This window comes from Curcuma longa, chromosome 20 (assembly GCF_044706935.1).
Source record: "Curcuma longa cultivar G26 ecotype Majalengka, Jawa Barat chromosome 20, ITB_CL_G26_1.1, whole genome shotgun sequence".
NCBI classification, from domain to species: Eukaryota; Viridiplantae; Streptophyta; class Magnoliopsida; order Zingiberales; family Zingiberaceae; genus Curcuma; species Curcuma longa.
In genome coordinates, this window is record NC_133880.1 from 3,546,204 (window position 1) to 3,567,271 (window position 21,068).

General features: G+C 38.6%; 4 protein-coding genes across 7 annotated transcripts; 3 read left to right on the forward strand and 1 right to left on the reverse strand.

The window, feature by feature from the left end:
- The first annotated feature begins 634 nt into the window (after positions 1-634).
- Positions 635-2,652, forward strand: LOC141813585 (putative pentatricopeptide repeat-containing protein At3g13770, mitochondrial). The gene is made up of 2 exons (XM_074701548.1): positions 635-2,311; positions 2,467-2,652. Exons 1-2 carry the CDS (start codon positions 635-637, stop codon positions 2,650-2,652), a joined length of 1,863 nt encoding a protein of 620 aa, XP_074557649.1.
- LOC141813334 (mitogen-activated protein kinase kinase kinase 1-like) lies at positions 2,601-11,066 on the forward strand. The gene is made up of 9 exons (XM_074701279.1): positions 2,601-2,710; positions 5,056-5,959; positions 7,377-7,461; positions 7,593-7,655; positions 7,971-8,128; positions 8,677-8,752; positions 8,861-8,920; positions 9,936-10,043; positions 10,539-11,066. The coding sequence occupies exons 2-9, from the start codon at positions 5,082-5,084 to the stop codon at positions 10,716-10,718; spliced, it is 1,608 nt and encodes a 535-aa protein (XP_074557380.1). The 5' UTR covers positions 2,601-2,710; positions 5,056-5,081; the 3' UTR covers positions 10,719-11,066.
- Positions 11,067-13,536: 2,470 nt separating this feature from the next.
- LOC141813337 (histone H3.3) lies at positions 13,537-15,899 on the forward strand. The gene is made up of 5 exons (XM_074701284.1): positions 13,537-13,629; positions 15,006-15,077; positions 15,169-15,245; positions 15,330-15,420; positions 15,525-15,899. The coding sequence occupies exons 2-5, from the start codon at positions 15,006-15,008 to the stop codon at positions 15,693-15,695; spliced, it is 411 nt and encodes a 136-aa protein (XP_074557385.1). The 5' UTR covers positions 13,537-13,629; the 3' UTR covers positions 15,696-15,899.
- A 1,075-nt stretch (positions 15,900-16,974) lies between these two features.
- LOC141813335 (uncharacterized) lies at positions 16,975-20,089 on the reverse strand. 4 transcript variants are annotated; one of them, XM_074701283.1, is made up of 7 exons: positions 19,725-20,089; positions 18,904-18,994; positions 18,077-18,246; positions 17,929-17,956; positions 17,733-17,841; positions 17,598-17,667; positions 17,364-17,547 (listed from the first exon to the last, which is right to left on the reverse strand). In XM_074701283.1, exons 1-6 carry the CDS (start codon positions 19,995-19,997, stop codon positions 17,622-17,624), a joined length of 717 nt encoding a protein of 238 aa, XP_074557384.1. In that variant the 5' UTR covers positions 19,998-20,089; the 3' UTR covers positions 17,364-17,547; positions 17,598-17,621. The 4 variants fall into 4 exon arrangements, with proteins under 4 accessions (XP_074557381.1, XP_074557382.1, XP_074557384.1 ...); XM_074701282.1 differs by having other exon boundaries at positions 17,929-17,959; XM_074701280.1 differs by lacking the exons at positions 17,364-17,547; positions 17,598-17,667 and adding an exon at positions 16,975-17,331 and having other exon boundaries at positions 17,929-17,959.
- Positions 20,090-21,068: the final 979 nt, after the last annotated feature.

Sequence of the window (21,068 nt, forward strand, 5' to 3'; positions counted from 1 at the left end):
GTTGATTTATAAATCAATTTGCATTATTAAGTCACAAAATTATATTTCTGGACATCTGAAAGGGTGAACTGGCCAACTGTGATGTTCCAAGTTGTCAAAAGTTATTGTGGTGTATGATCAACCTAATCTTGGTAAATAGAAAGACAAATCCAGAATCTGTTGGATTTAAATCTGTATAATAATATCATCAAAAAGAATTTCGTGACACAAATAGAAAATAATCATTTTTTCAATAAAGATGGAATTCATCATTTTAGCAGTTTCAAACGATCAATTTTACGATTATCTATGAGTAGATAAATTGAGAAATTATAGTTGATCACAACGGGAAAGAATATTATTTTGATTTTTTCGAGATTTGATCTTTGTCCACTTCAACAATTTTGCTCCTAACGAACTTATCTACGCCCCCTAAAAAAAATCAGATTGAATGTAATGCGGGAACATGGCCAAGACAAAAATACTTTAATAATATAAAATGATTCGTTGCAACTCGAATAATCTTATTTAAAGTATGTGAGTTTGCTATTATTTATTAAAATAATAAAATTATATATATATATTCCTATTTAATCTTTCATCTATTTTTTTATAACTTGACTTTTTCCCCCTCTGAAAATTGAAACTCACTGGAATGCTGGTAGTCGCTCCAATTGCCAGCCCTGCCGATTTCTCCGGCTTCACAACTCTCTCGCGCTCCGCCACCCCCTTCAACGACGTCGCTATCCGCCACCCTCTGCGGCCGCTTAGCGCCGTCTCATCGTTCGACGAAACGCCGCAAAGAACCGTCCCCCACCGCGCCGCTGTCCCCAACTGGCGACGCTCTCGCGACTGGCTTCCTGACGAGGCCCTCCTCCTCTTCGGCGATGCTGCCGTCTCCGGCAGCGGCCTCCGTAAACTCCAGGACGTCCCCTTTTCTACCCTCCTCAACTGCTGCGCCTCAGTCAGCGCCGTCCGATCCGGTCGGGAATTGCACGGCTACTTGATAAGACGCACCGGAGGGAATGCTCGCACCTGCTGCTCAGAGAGCTCCCTCGTGAGTTTCTACGCCAAGTGTGGGTTTCTGTCGCAAGCACGGAAGGTGTTCGACCAAATGCCTGAAAGAGATATTGTTGCCTGGGCTGTGATGCTGAAGGCCTATGCTGATGGAGGGGACTACCGGAGCGAAATGATGCACCTATTTGTAGAGATGTTGTGCGAAGCCATCGCACCGAATTCCCACACCCTCAGTTTGATGCTGAGCAATGCTACACCTGATCTGGGTGAGCAGCTCCATGCATTTGCAGTTAAGTGGGCATTGGATTCTGATGCTTTTGTCGGGAGTTCCTTGGTGAGTGTCTATTCTAGAAATGGGAGCCTGGGTCTTGCCCACCAGTTGTTCGACAGAATTCCTCAGACAGATGTAGTCTGCTATAACTGTTTGATATCAGGGTATGGAAGAGCTGGGATACCAGAGGGCCTCATATCGTTGTACTCAGAAATGCGCTCGAAGGAATTGATGCCAAATCAATCTACATTTGTCGGACTGCTCAACGGATGTGCACATTCTGGTTTGATCGGCCTGTCCAAGCAGTTCCATGCTCAAGTAATCGCACAGGGATTCAGTTTCGATGAGGTTATCCAAGTGATCCTCGTTGATATGTATGCAAAGTGTGGCGACATGGAATCTGGTCGCACTGCCTTCGATACGTCTACTGTTAAACAGAACATTGCTGTTTGGAACTCACTAATTTGCGGCTACGGAAAGCATGGGCGCAGTCTGGAAGCCCTACAAGTCTTTGGTTCCATGGAATCTGCCTCTGTTCATCCTGATCACATCACTTTCACCTGTCTCCTATCAGCTTGCAGCCACTCAGGGTTGGCAGACGATGGCCGGAGATTGTTCTGCTCGATGCAGGAGTGTTATGGGATCCCAGCCAGAGAGGAGCACTATAGTTGCATGGTGGATCTCTTCGGGCGAGCAGGTATGGTGAGGGAAGCCTACGAACTTATAAGTAGAGCAGCATGCAAGCTGGGACCTTCTGTATGGGGTGCTCTACTCGGCGCCTGTAAACTCCATGGAGATTCAACTATCGGGGAAATGGCGGCGCAGAAGCTCTTTGAGCTAGAGCCAGAGCGCTCAGGATCATACGTCGCACTGTCTAACATCTACTCTGCAGGGAAGCGATGGCAGGAGGCGAACGCCGTCAGAGAGTTGATGGATGATCGGAATATATCGAAAGATACCGGTCACAGTTGGATCGAAGTCGGTGGAATGGTGCACAAGTTCAGAGCAGGCAGTGGAAGCTTGGATCACGACTGTTTGAATGAGGTATATTTGGTTTCTAGAGCCTTGCATGGTTGTGCCTGATTTAATGGTTAACGTTTTTTATTTTTATCTAAAAAAGGATTTCTTATAATTTTTTTAATAATTAGGGGTTTATTATTATTTTATCTTTTAAAAAAGAATATCTTTTAACCCGCCAGCGACCGGGTTGGAGCAGCAGCAGCAGCCGTCGGATCCAGCCAGCTCCTTCTCGATCCAGCAGCAATCGACCGTCGAAACCGCCGAAAGGAACAACAGACAATGCGACCACTTCAACGTCCCATTGGAAGAAAAATCAAGGCACCGACCCTCGGCTCGCTTTTAAATGTTGCTTCGCCGGCGATTAGATCTAGTTTTGGATCAAAGGTCCATCGGTCGGGAGTGTTGACTTCGGGAGAGTGATAGGTATGAGCTCCCTTGCTTGTCCTGTTTCTTTACCTCTTTCTAATTCTGTATTTCTCGAATCCTGTTTTGTATTCGGGTTAGCGTTTTCATATGTTGGTTTTTAGGCGTTTATTGGTAGGATTTCTTCTCTAATTCCGCGGTGGTTTCCGGTCCAAGAAGCTCGATTCAGATTCTCTTTTAGGTTAAGGCGAATGAATTTTTTTTCCTTCAATTATTTGCCTAATTGTAAATATTTAAGACAAGATGATGCATAAACGATTGATGAATTGTCATCCGTGGATGGAGTCCTGTTGTCTGACTTGATAACGGTAGATTGTGGAGACAGATGAGTGCAAATTGTAATCTTGTTCGTATATTTTTGTCCATTGGGATTGCAAAACGGTGGTTATTTAGCAATCACAATATGAATTCGAGTGGAGGCGTGTTAGGTTTTATGGGCATTCGCTGAATGGTAGACATGTAGCTTGAAAGGTTCAAGCATTAACAATTAAAATGTTGACAAAGTTGCAAGCTAGTAACTATCTATTGCCTATTGATGGATGTGTGCTTTTAAATTCCACACGATTGGTACACAAAACAATATATTCTAGTTTACCTTCAGAAGTATGATCTTTTATTGCATAAAAAACCATAAGAAGTATCACAAGCAACATGATCTAAATCCTAACTAATGAATCAACCAGCCAGTTAAATAGGTCAAAACAATGGACATTGGGATTGCGCCAGTATCAACCAGTCACCCTAGATTAACAGATATTAGTCAAACTAAAAATGTAATAGTGAGCACATATAAAATAATGCATACTAACATTTCCAATAGAAATAATAGTTCCTAACTTTATAAGAAAAAAGTGCAGGAACAAATGAAAATTTAAAATGATAGCAGAATACCTTTCATCTTGTATATGCAGCTTTATGATTCAAGCTGGGTTTAGTTTTAAAGATTTAGTTATATTAAAAATTCATTCTAATGGTACTTAAATCATATTGGTGAAAGACTAGTACCATCTCAGGCATCTTGAGTTCAAACCACTTAGGATAGTTTTCCAGACAGAAAATTCTAGATACATATACTTCGCTATAAAATCAATTTTACACAAGCATTCAATTGTCCAAAAGTCACAAGATAATACCTAATTCACCTCCTTTTCGTCTCAACTGTCCAAATATGTAAATCATCTGTTTCTTTAGCTCAAAAAAGATGTTCTGTCTCAAATATTATTAGTGCTAACTGTTGCAACTATCTAGGCTAACAATTATTCTCTTGGTATCATATCAAGGTGAGGTGCTTTCTTCACTCTCTGTCCATGATATACTGAATTTCCCTCTTCACTAAAAGACCTTATGTGCAAACAAGCACAAGTCATTGTCCTCACTGTAATTATCTGGAAGAAGGAGTGTCCTCTTCGATGCCACATCATCCCATTCTTTCATATTCCATAATGTTAAATTACCCACTTTATTGATAAATAACATAGCTTAACATCAGCAGAATTGTTTCTTCTATTTAAATTGCTTGGGGCATAAACATATATAACAATAATTTTATGCTGCACGTTAAAATCTGTCTCCTACAAAGAAAGAAAACAGCTAGTGAATGAAAGAGGATGGAAAATTATTTATAGGATAAAAGTTGCAAAATATTTTCATTCGACTATTTCCATGGAGGGAAGGAAAGAGGGAGAACAAATTAAAACATTTCAAAATTTTATTTGTTAAAAACAATTTTAAAAAATGAATAAAAAATAGATTAAAAATAATGATTTTTTTTATATTAGATTTGAGATTTCTGTCCAACTCAGATGAAAGCAATATAAAGAAAAACTAGAAAAAGTATTTTCTTTTTTCTTCTTTTTGCCAAAGAAAATGGAGTGAAAGTGTCACTGGAGACATTTCTATCAATTATTTTCGGTTGTTTATTTCCTTCATAGTGCCCTGCCCTCATTGGAAAAATTCCCTAAGTGAGTGGATATCAATCAACTCCAAAGCTAATCTATTAAATTGTACTTCCAAAGCATATCTTAATGTTTTTCCCAGTTGCAGTAGCATTTTTCATGCATTACCTTACTTTTTGTGTTGTAACATAAGAAGGGCACAACCCACCCCATCCAAAAAAGAAAAAAAACAGTTATAACTTACAAGTATGAACAGAACATTTAAAAATAAGGAAGGGGGTACAGATTCTGTTAGATACTAAAGAAATTTGACAGTTATAAACCTGTACTTAAAGAAACTTTACAATTATAAGCACCAATTGTAAATGTTTAGAAAAAATAACTCTGTAGATAATCAAGGGATAAACAGAATTCATCTGACATTCTTTGTAAATTTTTTTCCCAATGCAGCATACAATCTCCACAGCACATGATCTATGGATAGCTTGCCGTTGGTGTACGCCAACCAGATCGACTTCTCGATCAGAAGTAGCATCGAGGGCAAGGTCCATAGGATATGCCGCAGCCTTGGCCTCGACGGACCAGATGATTTTGGCATTTCTATTGATGACTGGGAGTGGCACAAGAGGAGGTCGTCCTCCGACATCCGCCCGCGTTCAAGGCTTCTCCAGATAGACAGTTCAGCCCATATAGATCCCATCTTTCCATCCGAAGACCTCAGCCCGGCATCTGACTCAGTTCCTTCTGAGCCCATTTCAGCACCTGTGGAAGAACAAGGTCACCAGATGGATCCTGCAGAGAAAGATGTACGGCTTCCTTATTTTCAAACAGCTGGAGCTACAGTTTCTGACCCCGAACCTGCAAAGTCTCCTATGACTCCTGTTACTAGTGGAGATAGAGGAATCAGAGGAGTTAGGCCTCCGGCTCTTTCTTCTCCAAGGCCAAGGCTCGACAACAATTCACCATCAATTCTTAAACCACCACCATCAATGAACCGCCCAGTTATCGATCATGAAAGCTCGACTTGGGACATTGTTAGGTCATTTGCGCAAGAGGAAAGTGATCTTGATGCAGGCAGGTGGAAGCCAGAGGATTTGGAGAATATTGAGGATGAGGGGATTCATGTGGCTGAAGAAGTCAATGAGGAGGTGTCGCAGGAGATTCATGTGGCTGAAGAAGTCAATGAGGAGGTGTCGCAGGAGCTGTCGTTTGGAGATGATGAATCATGCATAACTACTGAGACAACGCTTACCATATCGGCAAATGGGAGGTTAGGAAGAAAGATAAAGTCCTGGACGCTTGGTGTTCTCCTGGGAAATGGTTCCTATGGCATGGTGTATGAAGGGATGAGCGAGTAAGTATCGATGATCAATCAGCACCTCTGCAGCTCCTTGTTAGCTTATCTATAGCTTAGATCTTTGATGCTTTAATTCTTTTATCGCATGATTATGATGACTTACAGTTGGATTTATGTTCATTAAGTTAGTTGATTTTTGTGAATGAAAGCTTTTTATCTATTGCATTTGATTATGATTGTTTTAACAGAATTCTTTCCATTCTTGATTTTTGTTAGAAATATCCAGTTTTTGTAAGTTGTGCTCAATCTTACATATTGATCAACTTAGAATTTAACCCAATAGTTTGCTCACCAATATGTCATGACTATTATCGTGTCTAAGGGTTATGAGTTATGACTATTTTCATGCCTCAGCACGTCTTAGTTGTTTAATTTGAATTATCATGAGTACCATCTTGTTTTAATCATGTGTAATAACCCTTTGATTATTTTCTATGAATTAGCCATGTACTTAGGTTCTTTTACTCATGTTTATGATTGTTAAGTTGCAGGCTTAGGATTTTTTTTGGAAAACGACTTTACTTTTGGATGTCAATTCCTTTTATATACCCATGAGATAGATGGGTTTCCTTGTTCAATTTTCTTACATTCACTCATGATAAGTAAGTTACTGGTAGAATTGGAGGCTAGTTTAAAAAAATTTAAAAATTGCAAACCAAATGGCAAGTCAAGTCTTTCCTAAGCTCTATGCTGAGGTGCGTCTGAAGAAGTAATTGTGCTACTTATCCATAGACAAAGAGTCCAACACCATGGGAAACTGCTTTAATTTTATGGGAAACTACTACTTAGATAAAAAAAATACATGTTAGTTCATTTCTATTTTTGTTTCTTTTTGGAGTAGTTGTGAAATTTTGGTAGCTGAGACTGACTAATATTTGACTGTTCTTTCAACATGAGCTAAGTTAGAAACTTGAGTATGTGCAAGTATATTTGGCTTTCAAATGCCAATTTTTATGAGTAAGAGGAGGTTGTAGGTATAACCTTTATCTCGACTTGCACCTGAACAATATTTTCACATTTCAACTAGTTTGATGGCCTTATTTTCTACACCGAAGATCATTTTGTTTTTCATCTGCTTGGTCTCCTCTCTCCATCCAAGTCAAGGATTCTGTGTGGTTAATCCGTCTCAGTCTCTTTGTGGGCTTGCAATTTAGCTTTTAATCATCCAAATCTCATTGTGTGTTTATATGTGATATTTCATTTTTTATATGTGATCTATTTGTTGTCAAATGAAATTTATTTTAGTGGGTATTGTTACTGTTGTTGGTAAATGCCATAATGATGCTATTTGGCGAATCTTGCTGCATTCAGAATTTTTCTTTTTTGCCCTTCCTTTGCTAACATTGATAGTTATGCATCACTGGTCTATTTTTCTTCAACTAAGCCATGTATTTTATCCTCTTTCCACATACAGGGAGGGCTTTTTTTTCGCTGTTAAAGAAGTGTCTTTGCTTGACCAAGGAACCAATGCCCAGCAATGTATTTTTCAACTTGAGCAGGTGATTGGATGTTAGTTGGAATCGAGATTTGTTTTCTCTTTCCACTTTTATCTGTTCTTAGTGGTGTTGAATGTAAGTGAAAGTTTAGCTAACAGTTCTTTTCTGTGTTATGATTTTGATTTACCTTCCAGGAAATTGCACTTTTGAGCCAGTTCGAACATGAAAATATAGTTCAGTATTATGGCACAGACACGGTATCCTGGTTCTCCAATCCTGCTCTTTTACTTTCTCAATTCTCATGATCTTCTCTTCTGATTGATACTTTGCATTAATAGACTAGTCAATGAACAGATTCATCAACAAAAAAAGTTTCTTTGCTGAAAACCTTTTTTTATCTTGAATCTCATTCCTTTTAATTTGCCTTAGTTATGAGAAGTATAATATTGCTGTAAGAAAATGTTACAAGTTTATCTAGCAGTGGAATCTTTTGCGTTCTATCTCGATGCCTCTAGTCGATTTTGAAACTAATTTTGTGCATTCTATAATTATTTAATACATGTTTTTTATAGGAAGACACAAAATTATTTATCTTCCTGGAACTTATGACTCAAGGCTCTCTTGCATCCTTATATCAAAAGTATCCCCTGCAAGATTCTCAGGTATCAGCATACACCAGACAGATTCTAAATGGCTTGGAGTACCTTCATGATCGGAATGTCATGCATAGGTGATGCAACTTTTTCTTTGTTTTTTTTTTTTTGCTTCCCGCAACATATAATGCTGAAGTTATGAAATCTCTATTCCAGGATAGTGTTTCTTGTGCATTGTTCCATGATTTAACGATGAAATTTAAATAAGCTATATTCTGGAATATTGATGTGTGTGCTTAAAACATTTAAAGTTTAAAGTTGATATTAGATGTATGCATATCCAAGGAAGTGTCACCTTTCCCAATCCCTTTTTGGTGGAATGCTACAGCCTGACATCCATGATTTCAACTTGTTACCTGCGGTTATGCCAATCTTCCAGAAATAGGTTGAAATTAATGACCGACATCAAACCGTGTGTGTGACTTTGTTCCAACTACTTGAGGTTGGCTATATAGTCTGCGATGCTGCACTCGAGAGATATTAGTAGTGTTCCATCTCTTGGATCATGACGCAAATGTTAATATGGGTGACTAAATATGATTTCAAGACATTTTCTTTACTTCTTCCAAGTGTTATTGTGTTTATTGGTTGGTAAAAGGCTATCTTAAGACTGAGTCTTTTTCAGAGATATTAAATGTTCAAATATATTGGTTCATGCAAATGGCTCTGTGAAACTTGCTGATTTTGGATTGGCAAAGGAGGTCTGTCTAATTCCTATAGCAATATGCGCATGTTATTGTGTCAATACGGGTTCCATTTGGTTAATGCCATTATATTTATACATAAAACTGCTTTGTGAACATTTACAGATTACCAAGTTCAATGTGCTGAAGTCTTGCAAAGGCAGTGTATATTGGATGGCTCCTGAGGTTAGTTGCATGTACATTTTTTTGAGGGCATACAGATTGACTTTTCATGAGAAACAAGTAGAGAAGATTGTATGTTTTTATTTTTTGATGCTACTAATTATATTAGGTAGTGGAAATCTTTTTTCTTTCTTTTGTCCTCTATTGCAAAAACTGCTTGTAGCATGCATAACAAACACCGTAGTAAAGAGTATGTACTCGTATGGTTGTTTTACAGGAAGTTCATATCAGTAACTAAATCCAAATATAGAATGAATGACTGGAATAGAGACAAGATTTTAGTTTTGTTTAATGGTCGAGGCTATTGTAATGTTAGAATGTAACCAATAAAATAAGTTATATTATAACTGTTAAAATAAGAAGCTAGTCTATTGAAGCAATTGGATACAGCTCTATGATAAAATAAGGGAAAAAAGAACAGCTTAAGATGGTAGGATGCATTCGAAGATGACAATAGATTATATAGCTTGTGATTACAGTGGGGAAGTGTACCGAGTAGTTGAAGGTTTATAAAATACTAGTCAGTGGTAAATTAATTTATTTAATTGATTTTAACATCATTACTGATGATATTCTCAATGTAGGGATAGATTTATATTTAGCTGAACTCAAATAGTCAGAGGATAAAAACAGTTTTAAAATAATGATTGACGATCATCACACAGGATCTATCTCAACCACTGCATTTTGGTTCTGGTCGGCTTGTATAGTAGGGTTGCAGTACTGAGCCATGGTATTTGACAAAGAGTTAATTGATTTGATATTTCTTTAGTGCACTATTTGGAAGAAAATGCGACATTCTGACATTTTTGTGTTCACTTCGAATCTGGCTTTTCTTACTAAAACACCCAAAAAACTGTAGTATTTATTGTGAAATTCAGACTTTAACCTGCCAAAACCTTTACTTGCTCGCAAGTTAAAATTCTATGTTTCTGCAAAACGTTGCAAACCAAATAGTGAAGTCACTGATTCTGCAGATACGACATTGGTCAGTGACTTCTTATTTTCAATTTTCCAGGTTGTTAATCCCAAAATGTCATATGGACTTGCTGCCGATATATGGAGCCTCGGATGCACCGTTTTGGAGATGCTTACTCGTCAGATACCGTATCCTGACCTGGAGTGGGTAAGTAATTTGTGTCATGATTATGTAAAGATTATTCTCCTTTTAAAATGCTTTAGATCAAACCAGTTTGCCAGTAGTTTGTTGACATTTTTCTTCACCTTCTTCTAGCTATCCAATAGCCTATTGTCTCTAATGGGGCATGTGATTCATTGGAATATCCACTGTATTCCTTATAAGTTCTCATGCAATAAACATTTCATTGTGTCTGGTCGTGAAAAAAGAACTTGAAAGACCAAAATTCTTATGTTTGGTTCATAGATGATGTTTTCTTGGACTTCATCAAATTCACTGACTGGTTTGTGTGAATCTGATTACTAAATTGTGTTCAATTCAACTTAATATCTTTGTCTTCAGTTTGCAGTTTATAGTTTTCTGCTTTGTTAATTTCTTGACTGAAGCTTCGGCAATGTTCATTGTTTTTTTTTTCGTCTGTTTTTCAGATTTTTTTTATTGGCCTGCTGAACTTTAATACATATAAATTCCTTTTAATTGCAGGTACAAGCTTTATTTAGGATTGGCCGTGGCGAACCACCTACAATACCGATCTGCTTGTCTAAAAATGCCTGTGATTTCATTAGCCTGTGCGTGAAAGTGAACCCTGAGGATCGTCCCACTGTTTCTCAACTGTTGGACCACCCGTTTGTGATGACATCTAGAATCTCTATTCCAGGATAGCATTTCTTGCGCGATGTCCCAAGATTTAACGATGAGATTTAAATAAGCTATTTAGGTTTGAAGTTAATATTAGATGTACGCATATCCATGGAAGTGCCGCTTTTCCTAATTCCTTTTTGTTGGATCCTTGACATCCATGATTGGAATTTCTTATTAGCGGTCATGCTAATCCTCCTGAAATAGCTTGAAATTAAGGACCGGCATCAAAATGTGTTTGAGATTTTTTTACAACTATTTGAGGTTGGCTATACAATTTGAGATACTGTGATAGTGAGATATTAGTAATGTGCCATGATGTAGATGTTATTACGGGGCCAAATATGATTTAGTGACATTTTCTTTACTGCTTCCAAGTGTTTTGTTTATTGGTTGGTAAATGGCTATATGAAGACTGACTCTTTTTTCAGGGATATTAAATGTGCAAACATATTGCGTTTTCTTTACGTGTTCCATTTTGGTAATCCCATTATTTTTATGCATTATATTGCTTTGTGTACATTTGCAGGTGGACAAATGCAATATGCTGAAGTCTTGGAAAGCTAGTATGTATTGGATGGCTCCTGAGTTTAGTTGCATGTACATTTTTACGAGAGTATATGGGTTGACTTTTCACGAGAAACAAATTGGGAAGATTGTGTGTGTGCTTTTTTTTTTTTTTTTTTGTTTTTGAATTTCTTTTGATGCTACTAATCATATAAAGTTTTGGAAGGTTTTTTCTTATTTAAAATGTGTTTGTAGCGTGCATAACAAACACTGTAGTTAAGATTATAAACTCGAATGCTTGTTTTTCAGGAGTAACTGAATCCAAATCAAGAATGAATGACTGAAATTGAGAGAAGACTTTAGTTTTGCTTAATGGTCAAGGCTATTGCTTCCGACATAAATAATCGTAGTGGTCAATTGTAATATTATTGCTTCCGACATAAATGATCGTTCCCGAGATAACAGTGTCTCAGTTGAAGTCCTCAAACGGATCAAAGAAAATGATTATTACGAATGTTTTTTTGATTTATCTTAATAATCAATCAAAAATTTTTATACGATCAGATTGATCACTCTCATAATTAATGGATGAAATTGAAAATAGATGTCAACTATAAAAAATAATCAGATTTAATGTAATGCGAGAACATGGTTAGCACAAAAAATTTTTAATAATGTAAAATGATTCATTTCAACTCGAATAATCTTATTTTAAGTAGGCGAGTTTACTCTAGTTTATTAAAATAATAAAACTATTAATTTTGTTAAATTAAGAGTATTTTATATATGGTTTCATAATTTTACCACGAACCAAAGTAAAATTTATAATCTTTCACCTATTCCATTAAAGAACCAAAAATGAATTTTTTTTTTATAACTTACTTTTCCCCCTCAATTTCCGCCCCTGTGAAAATTGAAACTCACAGGAATGCTGGTAGTCGACCCAGTTGCCGGCCCCCTCTAATATCTCCTTCTCATCGTTCGACGAAACGCCGCAAAGAACCGTCTCCCACCAGGCGGCGACGCTCTCGCGACTGGCTTCCTGACGAGGCCCTCCTCCTCTTCGGCGATGCTGCCGTCTCCGGCAGCGGCCTCCGTAGACTCCAGGACGTCCCCTTTTCTACCCTCCTCAACTGCTGCGCCTCACTCGGCGCCGTCCCATCCGGCCGGGAATTGCACGGCTACTTGATAAGACGCACCGGAGGGAATGCTCGCACCTGCTGCTCAGAGTGCTCCCTCGTGAGTTTCTACGCCAAGTGTGGGTTTCTGTCGCAGGCACGGAAGATGTTCGACCAAATTCCTGAAAGAGATCTTGCTGCCTGGGCTGTGATGCTGAAGGCCTATGCTGATGGAGGGGACTACCGGAGCGAAATGATGCACTATGCTAAGTAGAGCATTATGCAAGTTGGGATGTTTAGAATGCTCTACTCGGGACATAGTTGAGTTGATTATGACGTAGCAAACTTGTAGAAGAGGATAAGAATTCGAATCCTGACGAAGTCAGGCAATACCTCCTGCGTCATGACCAACTGCAGTTTTTCGATTTATCTCTTCACAAATGATCGTGGAGCCGATCGTGTGGAGTTGTTAAGGTGGTAGATTTCATTTTTTTTTTTTAGAAGAATAGATCTTGATCAACTGTATTTTTCGATTTATTTTTTTACAGATGATTATAGAATTTATCATGTGGGATTACTAAAGTGATAAATTTCATCTTTTTACACGGAAGAACAAGCAGTGGAAGCTTGGATCACAATGGTCTGAATGAGGTACATTTAGTTTCCAGAGCTTGTGCCTGTTTCAATGGTTAACGTTTTTTATTTTTATTTAAAAAAGGATATCTTATAATTATTTTACTAATTAGGGCTTTAATATTATTTTATCTTTTATTTATCTATAATATTATCGCAACCTAAACACGTTTATTTAGGTAGTACTTAGATATCCATTTCATCAACTAAATTAAAGAATATTTTTATTTCTTTACTTTCATTTTCTGAAAGTAGCCATTGAAATTGTTGTCTCATTTCATTTCACTTCATTTAATTTCCGGAAACTCAAAAATACCCAGATAATTTGGCAATCAAGTCCGTAGATTCCAACCTTGCGCCGCCAGCTGCCGCGTCGCAGCAGCATCAGCCGTCGGATCCAGCCAACTCCTTCCCGATCCAGCAACGAAGAGCTCCACCAATAGCATTCCAGCGTTTAACCCCCGCGATCCGAGTCGGTTATCGCCGACGATCTTGACCGTCGAAAGCGCCGAAAGGAAACACACAATGCGACCATCTCTACCGTCCAATTGGAAGGAAAAATGAAAGCCACGATCCCTCGCCCAGACGCGCCCTTTAAATACTGCTTCGCCCCCAATTCGTTCAAGTTTTAGATCGAAGGTCGTTGGTTGGGGGAGTTGCCTTCGGCGGAGAGATAGGTATGAGCTGCCTTTCTTATCCAGTTTCTTTACTTCTTTCTAATTCTGTATTTCTTGAATCGTGTTTTTGATTAGGGTTAGCGTTTTCGTGTGTTGGTTTTTAGGCGTTTATCGGTTGGATTTCTCCTCTAACTTTGGTGGTGATTTCCGGTGCCAGAAACTCGATTCTAGGTTAAGGCGAATGAATTTTTTTCCGTCTATTCTTTGCATTTTGCAAATGTTTCCGACGAGATAATGCATGAACGATTGATGAATAGTTATCCGTGGATGGAAACATGTTAGATAACGGTAGATTGAGGAGACAGTTGATTGCAAAGAGTAATCTTGTTCGAATATTTTTGTCCTTTTGGATTGCAAAACGATGGGTAGTCTATCAATTATAATATGAATGCGAGTGGAGGCATGAAAGGTATTATGGACATTGGCTGAATTACAAACATGTAGCTTGATAGTTTGGATTGGAACAACTGTTCTGGTGCTTAAAAATTTGTATCTTGCTTGTAGTTTCTTTCAAACGGAAAAAATTGTATTGAATTACAAAGCAAGATTTTGTTTTGTTAATATGAAGTTTAGTTAATACTGAATTTATATGTAATGTATAATACATTGTTAATGCTTATCCTTCAATAGTTCTAAACGTAATGTTTGTCATCAATTAGAATTAGTAATTAAGCCAAGTTTTACCTCATATTTTCTTTACCATCGATTAGAATTAGTAATTAAGCTAATCACAACAGTCTTTTGTTTCAAAATAGTGATTTTGATAATGTGTTTTGTAATTTGGGTGAAATTTAAGTTGGTGTCAAATTGTGTTTTCCTTGATCATGTCACTTGCTAATGTAATAGTGAATGTGGCGGTATTGTACTTTTTGTTCATTTCTTAAGTTTGTATCGAAGAGAATATCTATGATGTATGCTGTTTTGTTCATCCCTGTCAACGAGCGGTTGCACTTATGATGCTGCCTGTTGGTCTGTTGGGGTGGGTTTGATAGGGAACATTGACGTTGTATTTTTCTAGGATGCTTTACTGTTTTCTGTTTCTTTGTTGCTTTCCTGATTCTTGCTGTGATCTTCATGTGCTATTGGCAAGAGATGAATTGAATATGAATCATGTTAATTAACCGAACTATGGTGGGATGTTGTGTTATAATCCATACCACTATCCTCTTGTCTGAGGTTTCTGTGGTGATCTTAAGCACTGTTTACATATTAGTTCGTACAGACACTGATTTTCCATGGTAAATTGGAATTGTGATTTCTTGCATTTAATGGTTATTGGAGCAGCATTAGTTTGTGTGTGTGTGTTTGTATTTTTGGGTATGGATTTAATGCGCTTGATTTTTCTCTGTCAGTAAGAAAATTATATTGTGTGTCAGATGGCTCGTACGAAGCAAACCGCGCGTAAATCAACTGGAGGGAAGGCTCCCAGAAAGCAACTTGCGACAAAGGTTTAGTGGTTTGGTTTATATTCACTTGCTTTACTGAATTTTATAATTCATAGTTTTGTGTTATTCAATAGCATTTATCTTGTGGTTTCAGGCTGCACGCAAGTCTGCCCCTACCACTGGAGGTGTGAAGAAGCCGCATCGTTATCGCCCTGGAACTGTTGCTCTTCGGTGAGTTTGTGTTGCACGGCTTACGATTAATTCTGTTGATCTATCATTGTTAGTGGCATCTAAATTACTTGGACGGCCGTGCAGTGAGATCCGTAAGTACCAGAAGAGCACTGAGCTCCTGATCAGGAAGCTGCCATTTCAGAGGCTTGTGAGGGAAATTGCACAGGATTTCAAGGTGAAATGTTTTTTTTTCCCTTCTTTCTTTTCGAGTGTTACAGTTACTTTTATTAGTTTGATGTATTTCTCATGCCGGGTTGTCTTCTTTGATTGTGTGTGCAGACTGATCTTCGTTTCCAGAGCCATGCTGTTCTTGCATTGCAGGAGGCTGCTGAGGCTTACCTCGTGGGGCTTTTCGAGGACACCAATCTCTGTGCAATTCATGCAAAAAGAGTCACTATTATGCCTAAAGATATTCAATTGGCGAGGAGGATTCGTGGGGAGAGGGCTTGATCTTTGACATTGCTGAACATGAAGTCAGTCTCCGCTCTTATCATTTTGAATTGCTGTAGGAATATAATCCGTATATGACTGCTATGTAATTGGTCTATTCGGGAACACTTGGTCTAGCTTGTTTGTGATTGTGGCGAACATACTGATGCAGACTTAACTACTCGTTGTGAATTAGTTGCGTGACTTGTTATATCTTTGCTTGCATCTTGTGAATTTTTTTTTATCATTAACATGTCGGTGTGCACGGTAGGCATATGTTTGTTAACTTATTGTCTTAATGGTTGTTTAGTACGAAGTGATCAAACAAGTTTTCTTTTATATGACAAGACTGGGCAGGAAGTGGTGCATAGAAAATCAGATAATGCATCTTTTATCCGTGTCGTAGATTTTGTAATGGTTATTGTGTTTCCGATAGGTGACGATACTAGCTCGTGAAAATTTAAAGAAAGGTAACAAGCAACTTTGTTTTGTTAATTCTATGAGTTGCAGCGAGTACTGCATTTTTATTAATTTTATGACGAGCATCTGAACGAATCTATTGACCACGGAAATTGGTTGGACAAGTTACAATTGTAATCAACATGGCTAGCCGACCTGGGTGTTGAGATTCAGAACTAACCGAGTTATGTCAATGTGATCAAGTTCCTACCATATTAATGCAAAGAGAACTGATCTCCTGTGCTCCGCTCACCTGCGCTACCCGTGCGCGACAGCCGACCTCCTTCCGTTCATCGCCGACGTTCTTCATCGTCCGATCACCGTTGGCCGCAATCCCGGACTCGTTGGAAGCGCAACTCGACGGCGCACACATCGGATTCCGGCCGGAATCCGGCCGAAATTCCGGCCGAAACAGGGCAGACACGGTGGCGCCCGCTTTCGCCGGAAATCGGCCGGATTCCGGCCGAATCACGGCCGGAGACCGGCCGCGGTCGACGCGCCGGCGCCGGGCGCGTCGACCTCGGCCGGTCTCCGGCCGTGATTCGGCCGGAATACGGCCGATTTCCGGCGAAAGCGGGCGCCACCGTGTCTGCCCTGTTTCGGCCGGAATTCCGGCCGGATTCAGGCCGAATTTGGCCGGAATCCGACCACCGGACCCGGCGCCGGTGAGTTGCGCATCCATCGGCTCCGGTCCGGTGGCCGGAGATGGCCGGACGCCGGTGAACAGCTGCGGTGAAGGAGCAAACGTCCGAGAAGAAACACTGTGCGTCGATCGGAAAAACGGACGGTCTCGATTGTTTCGCGCACGGGGAGTGCAGGATAGCGGAGCGCAGGAGATCAATTTCCTTATTGCAAATGTTATAAATATGTAAACATATGTACAGACATTTACATTTAGAAAAACAAATTTGATATGGAAGATAAGCGATTCTGTGCATTCAACAAACAATAATTGATTGACATGTCAGACGGTTGATTTAGATGCAAGCTGTGGCAGAGCAATAATAGCCGTATTAAAGTCTGCAGATACACTGTTTTCCTTCATACGGACCATTTTGCCGATCATAGACGATGTCACCACGTCAAATTCCAATTTATGCATGTGCCAGATTCACCTTACAGTAACTTTGAGATAACACGGCAAGAAGACCAGAAGGCGACAGTGGCTGCTTTAAGTATTGCTGGATTGTGATAAATCCTGAAGGCAATTATTAACGGCGATTACATAATGCACAGCGATATTTGACTTCTTAAATTAAGTGAAAGAAATCTACAATTGATGCAACCCAGTTCCCTAGAGGTCATTTAAACAATATATATTGCCAGCCAGAACTTTGCTTATGTTAGTTGGGCTGCAAATTTGTTTACTTAAAAAAAATGGTACTGGATTCACTGAATCAGCCTTGAAGATAACATTTGGAGATGCCCAACAAAAAGGTTAGATAATAATAGAACACAACAAATATAACAAGGCAATGGACTAATTTTTTAGGAAAACTTTTCTGCAAGTGGCAGATGATGCCGGCATGATACCCTGGCTGAAGGATAAACCAGTAAATTGAAAAAAAAACTCCGATGTTTAGATTAGGAGATATTTACCCTATGGCAGTGGCACCCCAAGAGGCAACATTGTAAATAACTTGGCTTCCCTCCCAGGCCTTCCGGAGTCTGCCCTTCCTCTTCTTTACTGAAAATGCTTTGCAAAGAGCTATACAGCAAGAAAAAAGGGTATTCGTTAGCAACTTAGTACACTCCAATAGTTCTTATGATGCCACAAGTACTTTGTATAACTCACCTTCTTGAAGTTGATTCGGGCTTAATTCCTGCTGAATGAACAACATCATTGAATGGATTAAAGGATAAACCGCAATCAAGACACAGATAAATAGATGGAAAAAGAAGCAAATACTGACAATACTTCAGTTTGAAGAGTTTTGGCATACTTTAGTTTGCTTCAGCGATAATAGGTAAGCTGCCATGAAAGATGCTATGCTGTCGACAATATCCTCTTGACTCACAAAAACGTAATCATCATCTGAGCCATGGCCCCCATCAATGTGCTTATCTTCCCATGAGTCGGTGGCAGTAATAATGTTCCAAGATTCATTATCATCTGCCACCCAGAGAGCATATTAGTCTTTCACGGGCAAGATTACAAAATAATGTAATACACATTTTCTCTAATTTGAAATTTCCGAATAGAAGAAACTTGGAAACAAAGAGATACTCTCTATGAGGAAGCAAGGAGAACACACATTCAAGAGCAATGGAAACTTCTAAAGCAATAGTAGGATAATTGTTACTAGATGACGAGTTATTAACCACAAATAATGAGAAAATAGAATGAAATTTCTTAATTCAGTTGTTGTTTGTGTGCGACAATCCACAGCCCACGCTATCCATGTAAGCCATAGTAGTTGAGAGGCACTGATACAACATGAGGTCTAATGCCACTTTGTAGCACTAGGGACAAATCACAGATTAAAAACTCGCTAAGAGGAAATATGAGTGAAATTGCAGAATAAATTACATGAGGGGCCGAGGGCCCTTTTATAAAATAGAAAGGCTAATTTTCCTAAAATATGGTCTAACTTCACCTGGTTTATAACACCTAGTAAAAACATACTAATGACTTTGTAATAAACTTTTAGAACCTCAAAACATTTTTATTTTTTACCATTCATTTTTCATTATAACAGACTTTTAAAACTTAAATATGTTCAACATTAGGCATTTCACCTTTGATTGGCATTCATATAGGTTGGCATACCTTGAATATTTTGAGAAGCTGAAGACCGGATATTTCCAAGCTTTTCTAGGAAGTTTGGCGATTCTACCTTTGATTTGAGGAGGGAACATAGCTGACACAACAAATGGACAATAAAGACTATAGAAATGAAACTATGATAAAAATAACCTATGAAAAAATGTCATTCAAGAAAGAATGTCATTTCATAAAACAAAGAGACAGAGCTAATTCTTGCTTGTCATTTCATAAAACAAAGAGGCAGAGCTAATTCTTGCTTTGAAAAGGGAGAAATAAATCATCCCTTAATTAAAACTTGTAGAAGTGGATTCATCTTGCAAGTATCTATAAACATTTACCTATTTGTATATACAAAAAATTGACCATTAAACAAATGGGCAAGGAATTAAACAGAAGAATAGAAATAACTGAAACAAGTGATGTTTCTACATCGGGAACTGATTCACATTGATTTGGCAGAATGTTAGCCAGAAGTAAATATGCAATGGATTAGCAGTCTGAAGCATACTTTTCTTCTCTCCTTGCTTAGCACAAAGTTGGTTAGTCTTTATTACCATAATCAATAGGTATGACAAGCTTTTGGCAACAAATTCCGGACACCCAACTGCACATGTCTTCTACATATGCATAGATTGAAACAGAAAAATTTGCAGTTTGTTTCCAGCGAAGAAGTTAGCATTCTTCAATGGACATGAGATCAAATAGAATCAATTAGATCCTGAGATCCCTGAATCCCATCCCACCCCCACCCCCAATCATGCATCACCATAAAACAGAATTAGATTTGAGATTATTGAAATTTCCTAAATGAATCCCTCACATACCTCATCGGTTTCTAAATCCATGGCAGATCGCGATCGCCGAGGCGAACTATCCCCCTGATCCACCGGAGCGGAAGGGTTCTGAGCTTCGGGTATGGAGATACCAGGGTCCAGGTCGGGGTTCTCGAGCAATTCGAGGGCCCTCCTGCAATTTTCGAGCACGGCCTCGAGGGCCCGTCGCCTGACGCGCAAGTGGTCGTCGTTGGCTGGCGCCGGGCTAGGGGTTCGTGGATTCAAAGGAGGGTTCGCCGGGGAGGAATATTTGGCGGCATCCATGGCGATGGAGCTTGAAGGTGATCGACGAATCACCGACGGCGAGGGCCGCAAACTGCGGTGCCGTGCTGCCTCGGGGGTTCTATCTCGCAAACATTTACTTTCTGCCCCAGATTTACTTAATTTTTCAAAATGTACCCCTTCTTTATATATCTATATATATATAATTTATTTATATGCATAATATTTTAAAAAATATTTAAGAAGTACTTTAAATTTTAAAATAATATTATTTTAATACGTTTAATCAAAGTTGCTCAAATATATTCAAAATTACTAAATAATTATAATCAAATTATTTTAATATTAATTTAAAATTTTTAAAAATACATTTAACTAAAATTAGGCTAATCTAATTAAAACTCTATTATTAGAACAATTTTTGTAAGATTAGCTAGTGCTTGTCTTGAAACACTTCCAAAGAAATGTTTTCATTCATGTAATGTTCAAATTATTTTTAAGATAATTGATCCTAAATTTAAAAATAATCAAAGTATTAAAACTTATTTAAGCTTAATTTCAATTTATTTTAATATTAATTTATTTAGTTGTTTATTTTGGAAGTTTATTTATAAGTTACACACATAAACATGATTTATGAGTTTATTCACATATTCTAGCTACGAAATACTTTCATTTATTCGTGATAAAAAATCCGCACAATCTTTTATTCTGTCCTTTTACCACCTACGCCATAGTCCATGCCAAAAAGGGCATAAAAGTCATTAACACTCTCCTAACGTCCACCCGCCTTCCGTACACTTTCCTGCTGACGGGGCCCGCTTTGTACTCGTCTATTGGTACGGGGATGGGTACAATAGGCCTCTTTTCCGGTTACCGTTTGCGGTGAAGACGAGGCGCATATAAATCTGGAGGTCACCAGATCCAACGGCGAGAATTCGCAGATACCATTACCGTCGACGCTCAGATCTCCTCCTTGTCCAGGTTAGCGTTATTTCTTGTCGTTTTCGGTTAATTACAAAACAAAACGCCCTTCCGCTTCGAAAGCGACCCCCCATTTTATCCGTTCCCCTCGTCTCTCTCTCTCTCTCTCTCTCTCTCTCTCCTCCGCTT

What these genes read in the sequence shown, in the direction of transcription:
- LOC141813334 (XM_074701279.1), top strand. Translation starts at nt 5,082, where the DNA reads ATGGATAGCTTGCCGTTGGTGTACGCCAACCAGATCGACTTCTCGATC. An exon ending in GTGTATGAAGGGATGAGCGA is followed by an intron (nt 5,960 to 7,376) that starts GTAAGTATCGAT and finishes TTCCACATACAG; the next exon opens with GGAGGGCTTTTTTTTCGCTG. An exon ending in TATATTGGATGGCTCCTGAG is followed by an intron (nt 8,921 to 9,935) that starts GTTAGTTGCATG and finishes TCAATTTTCCAG; the next exon opens with GTTGTTAATCCCAAAATGTC.
- LOC141813337 (XM_074701284.1), top strand. Translation starts at nt 15,006, where the DNA reads ATGGCTCGTACGAAGCAAACCGCGCGTAAATCAACTGGAGGGAAGGCT. An exon ending in CCTGGAACTGTTGCTCTTCG is followed by an intron (nt 15,246 to 15,329) that starts GTGAGTTTGTGT and finishes ACGGCCGTGCAG; the next exon opens with TGAGATCCGTAAGTACCAGA. An exon ending in AAATTGCACAGGATTTCAAG is followed by an intron (nt 15,421 to 15,524) that starts GTGAAATGTTTT and finishes TTGTGTGTGCAG; the next exon opens with ACTGATCTTCGTTTCCAGAG.
- LOC141813585 (XM_074701548.1), top strand. Translation starts at nt 635, where the DNA reads ATGCTGGTAGTCGCTCCAATTGCCAGCCCTGCCGATTTCTCCGGCTTC. An exon ending in ATCACGACTGTTTGAATGAG is followed by an intron (nt 2,312 to 2,466) that starts GTATATTTGGTT and finishes TTAACCCGCCAG; the next exon opens with CGACCGGGTTGGAGCAGCAG.
- LOC141813335 (XM_074701280.1), bottom strand. Translation starts at nt 19,997, where the DNA reads ATGGATGCCGCCAAATATTCCTCCCCGGCGAACCCTCCTTTGAATCCA. An exon ending in TATCGCTGAAGCAAACTAAA is followed by an intron (nt 17,960 to 18,076) that starts GTATGCCAAAAC and finishes TTGTTCATTCAG; the next exon opens with CAGGAATTAAGCCCGAATCA. An exon ending in TGGGGTGCCACTGCCATAGG is followed by an intron (nt 17,332 to 17,732) that starts GTAAATATCTCC and finishes AATTGCCTTCAG; the next exon opens with GATTTATCACAATCCAGCAA.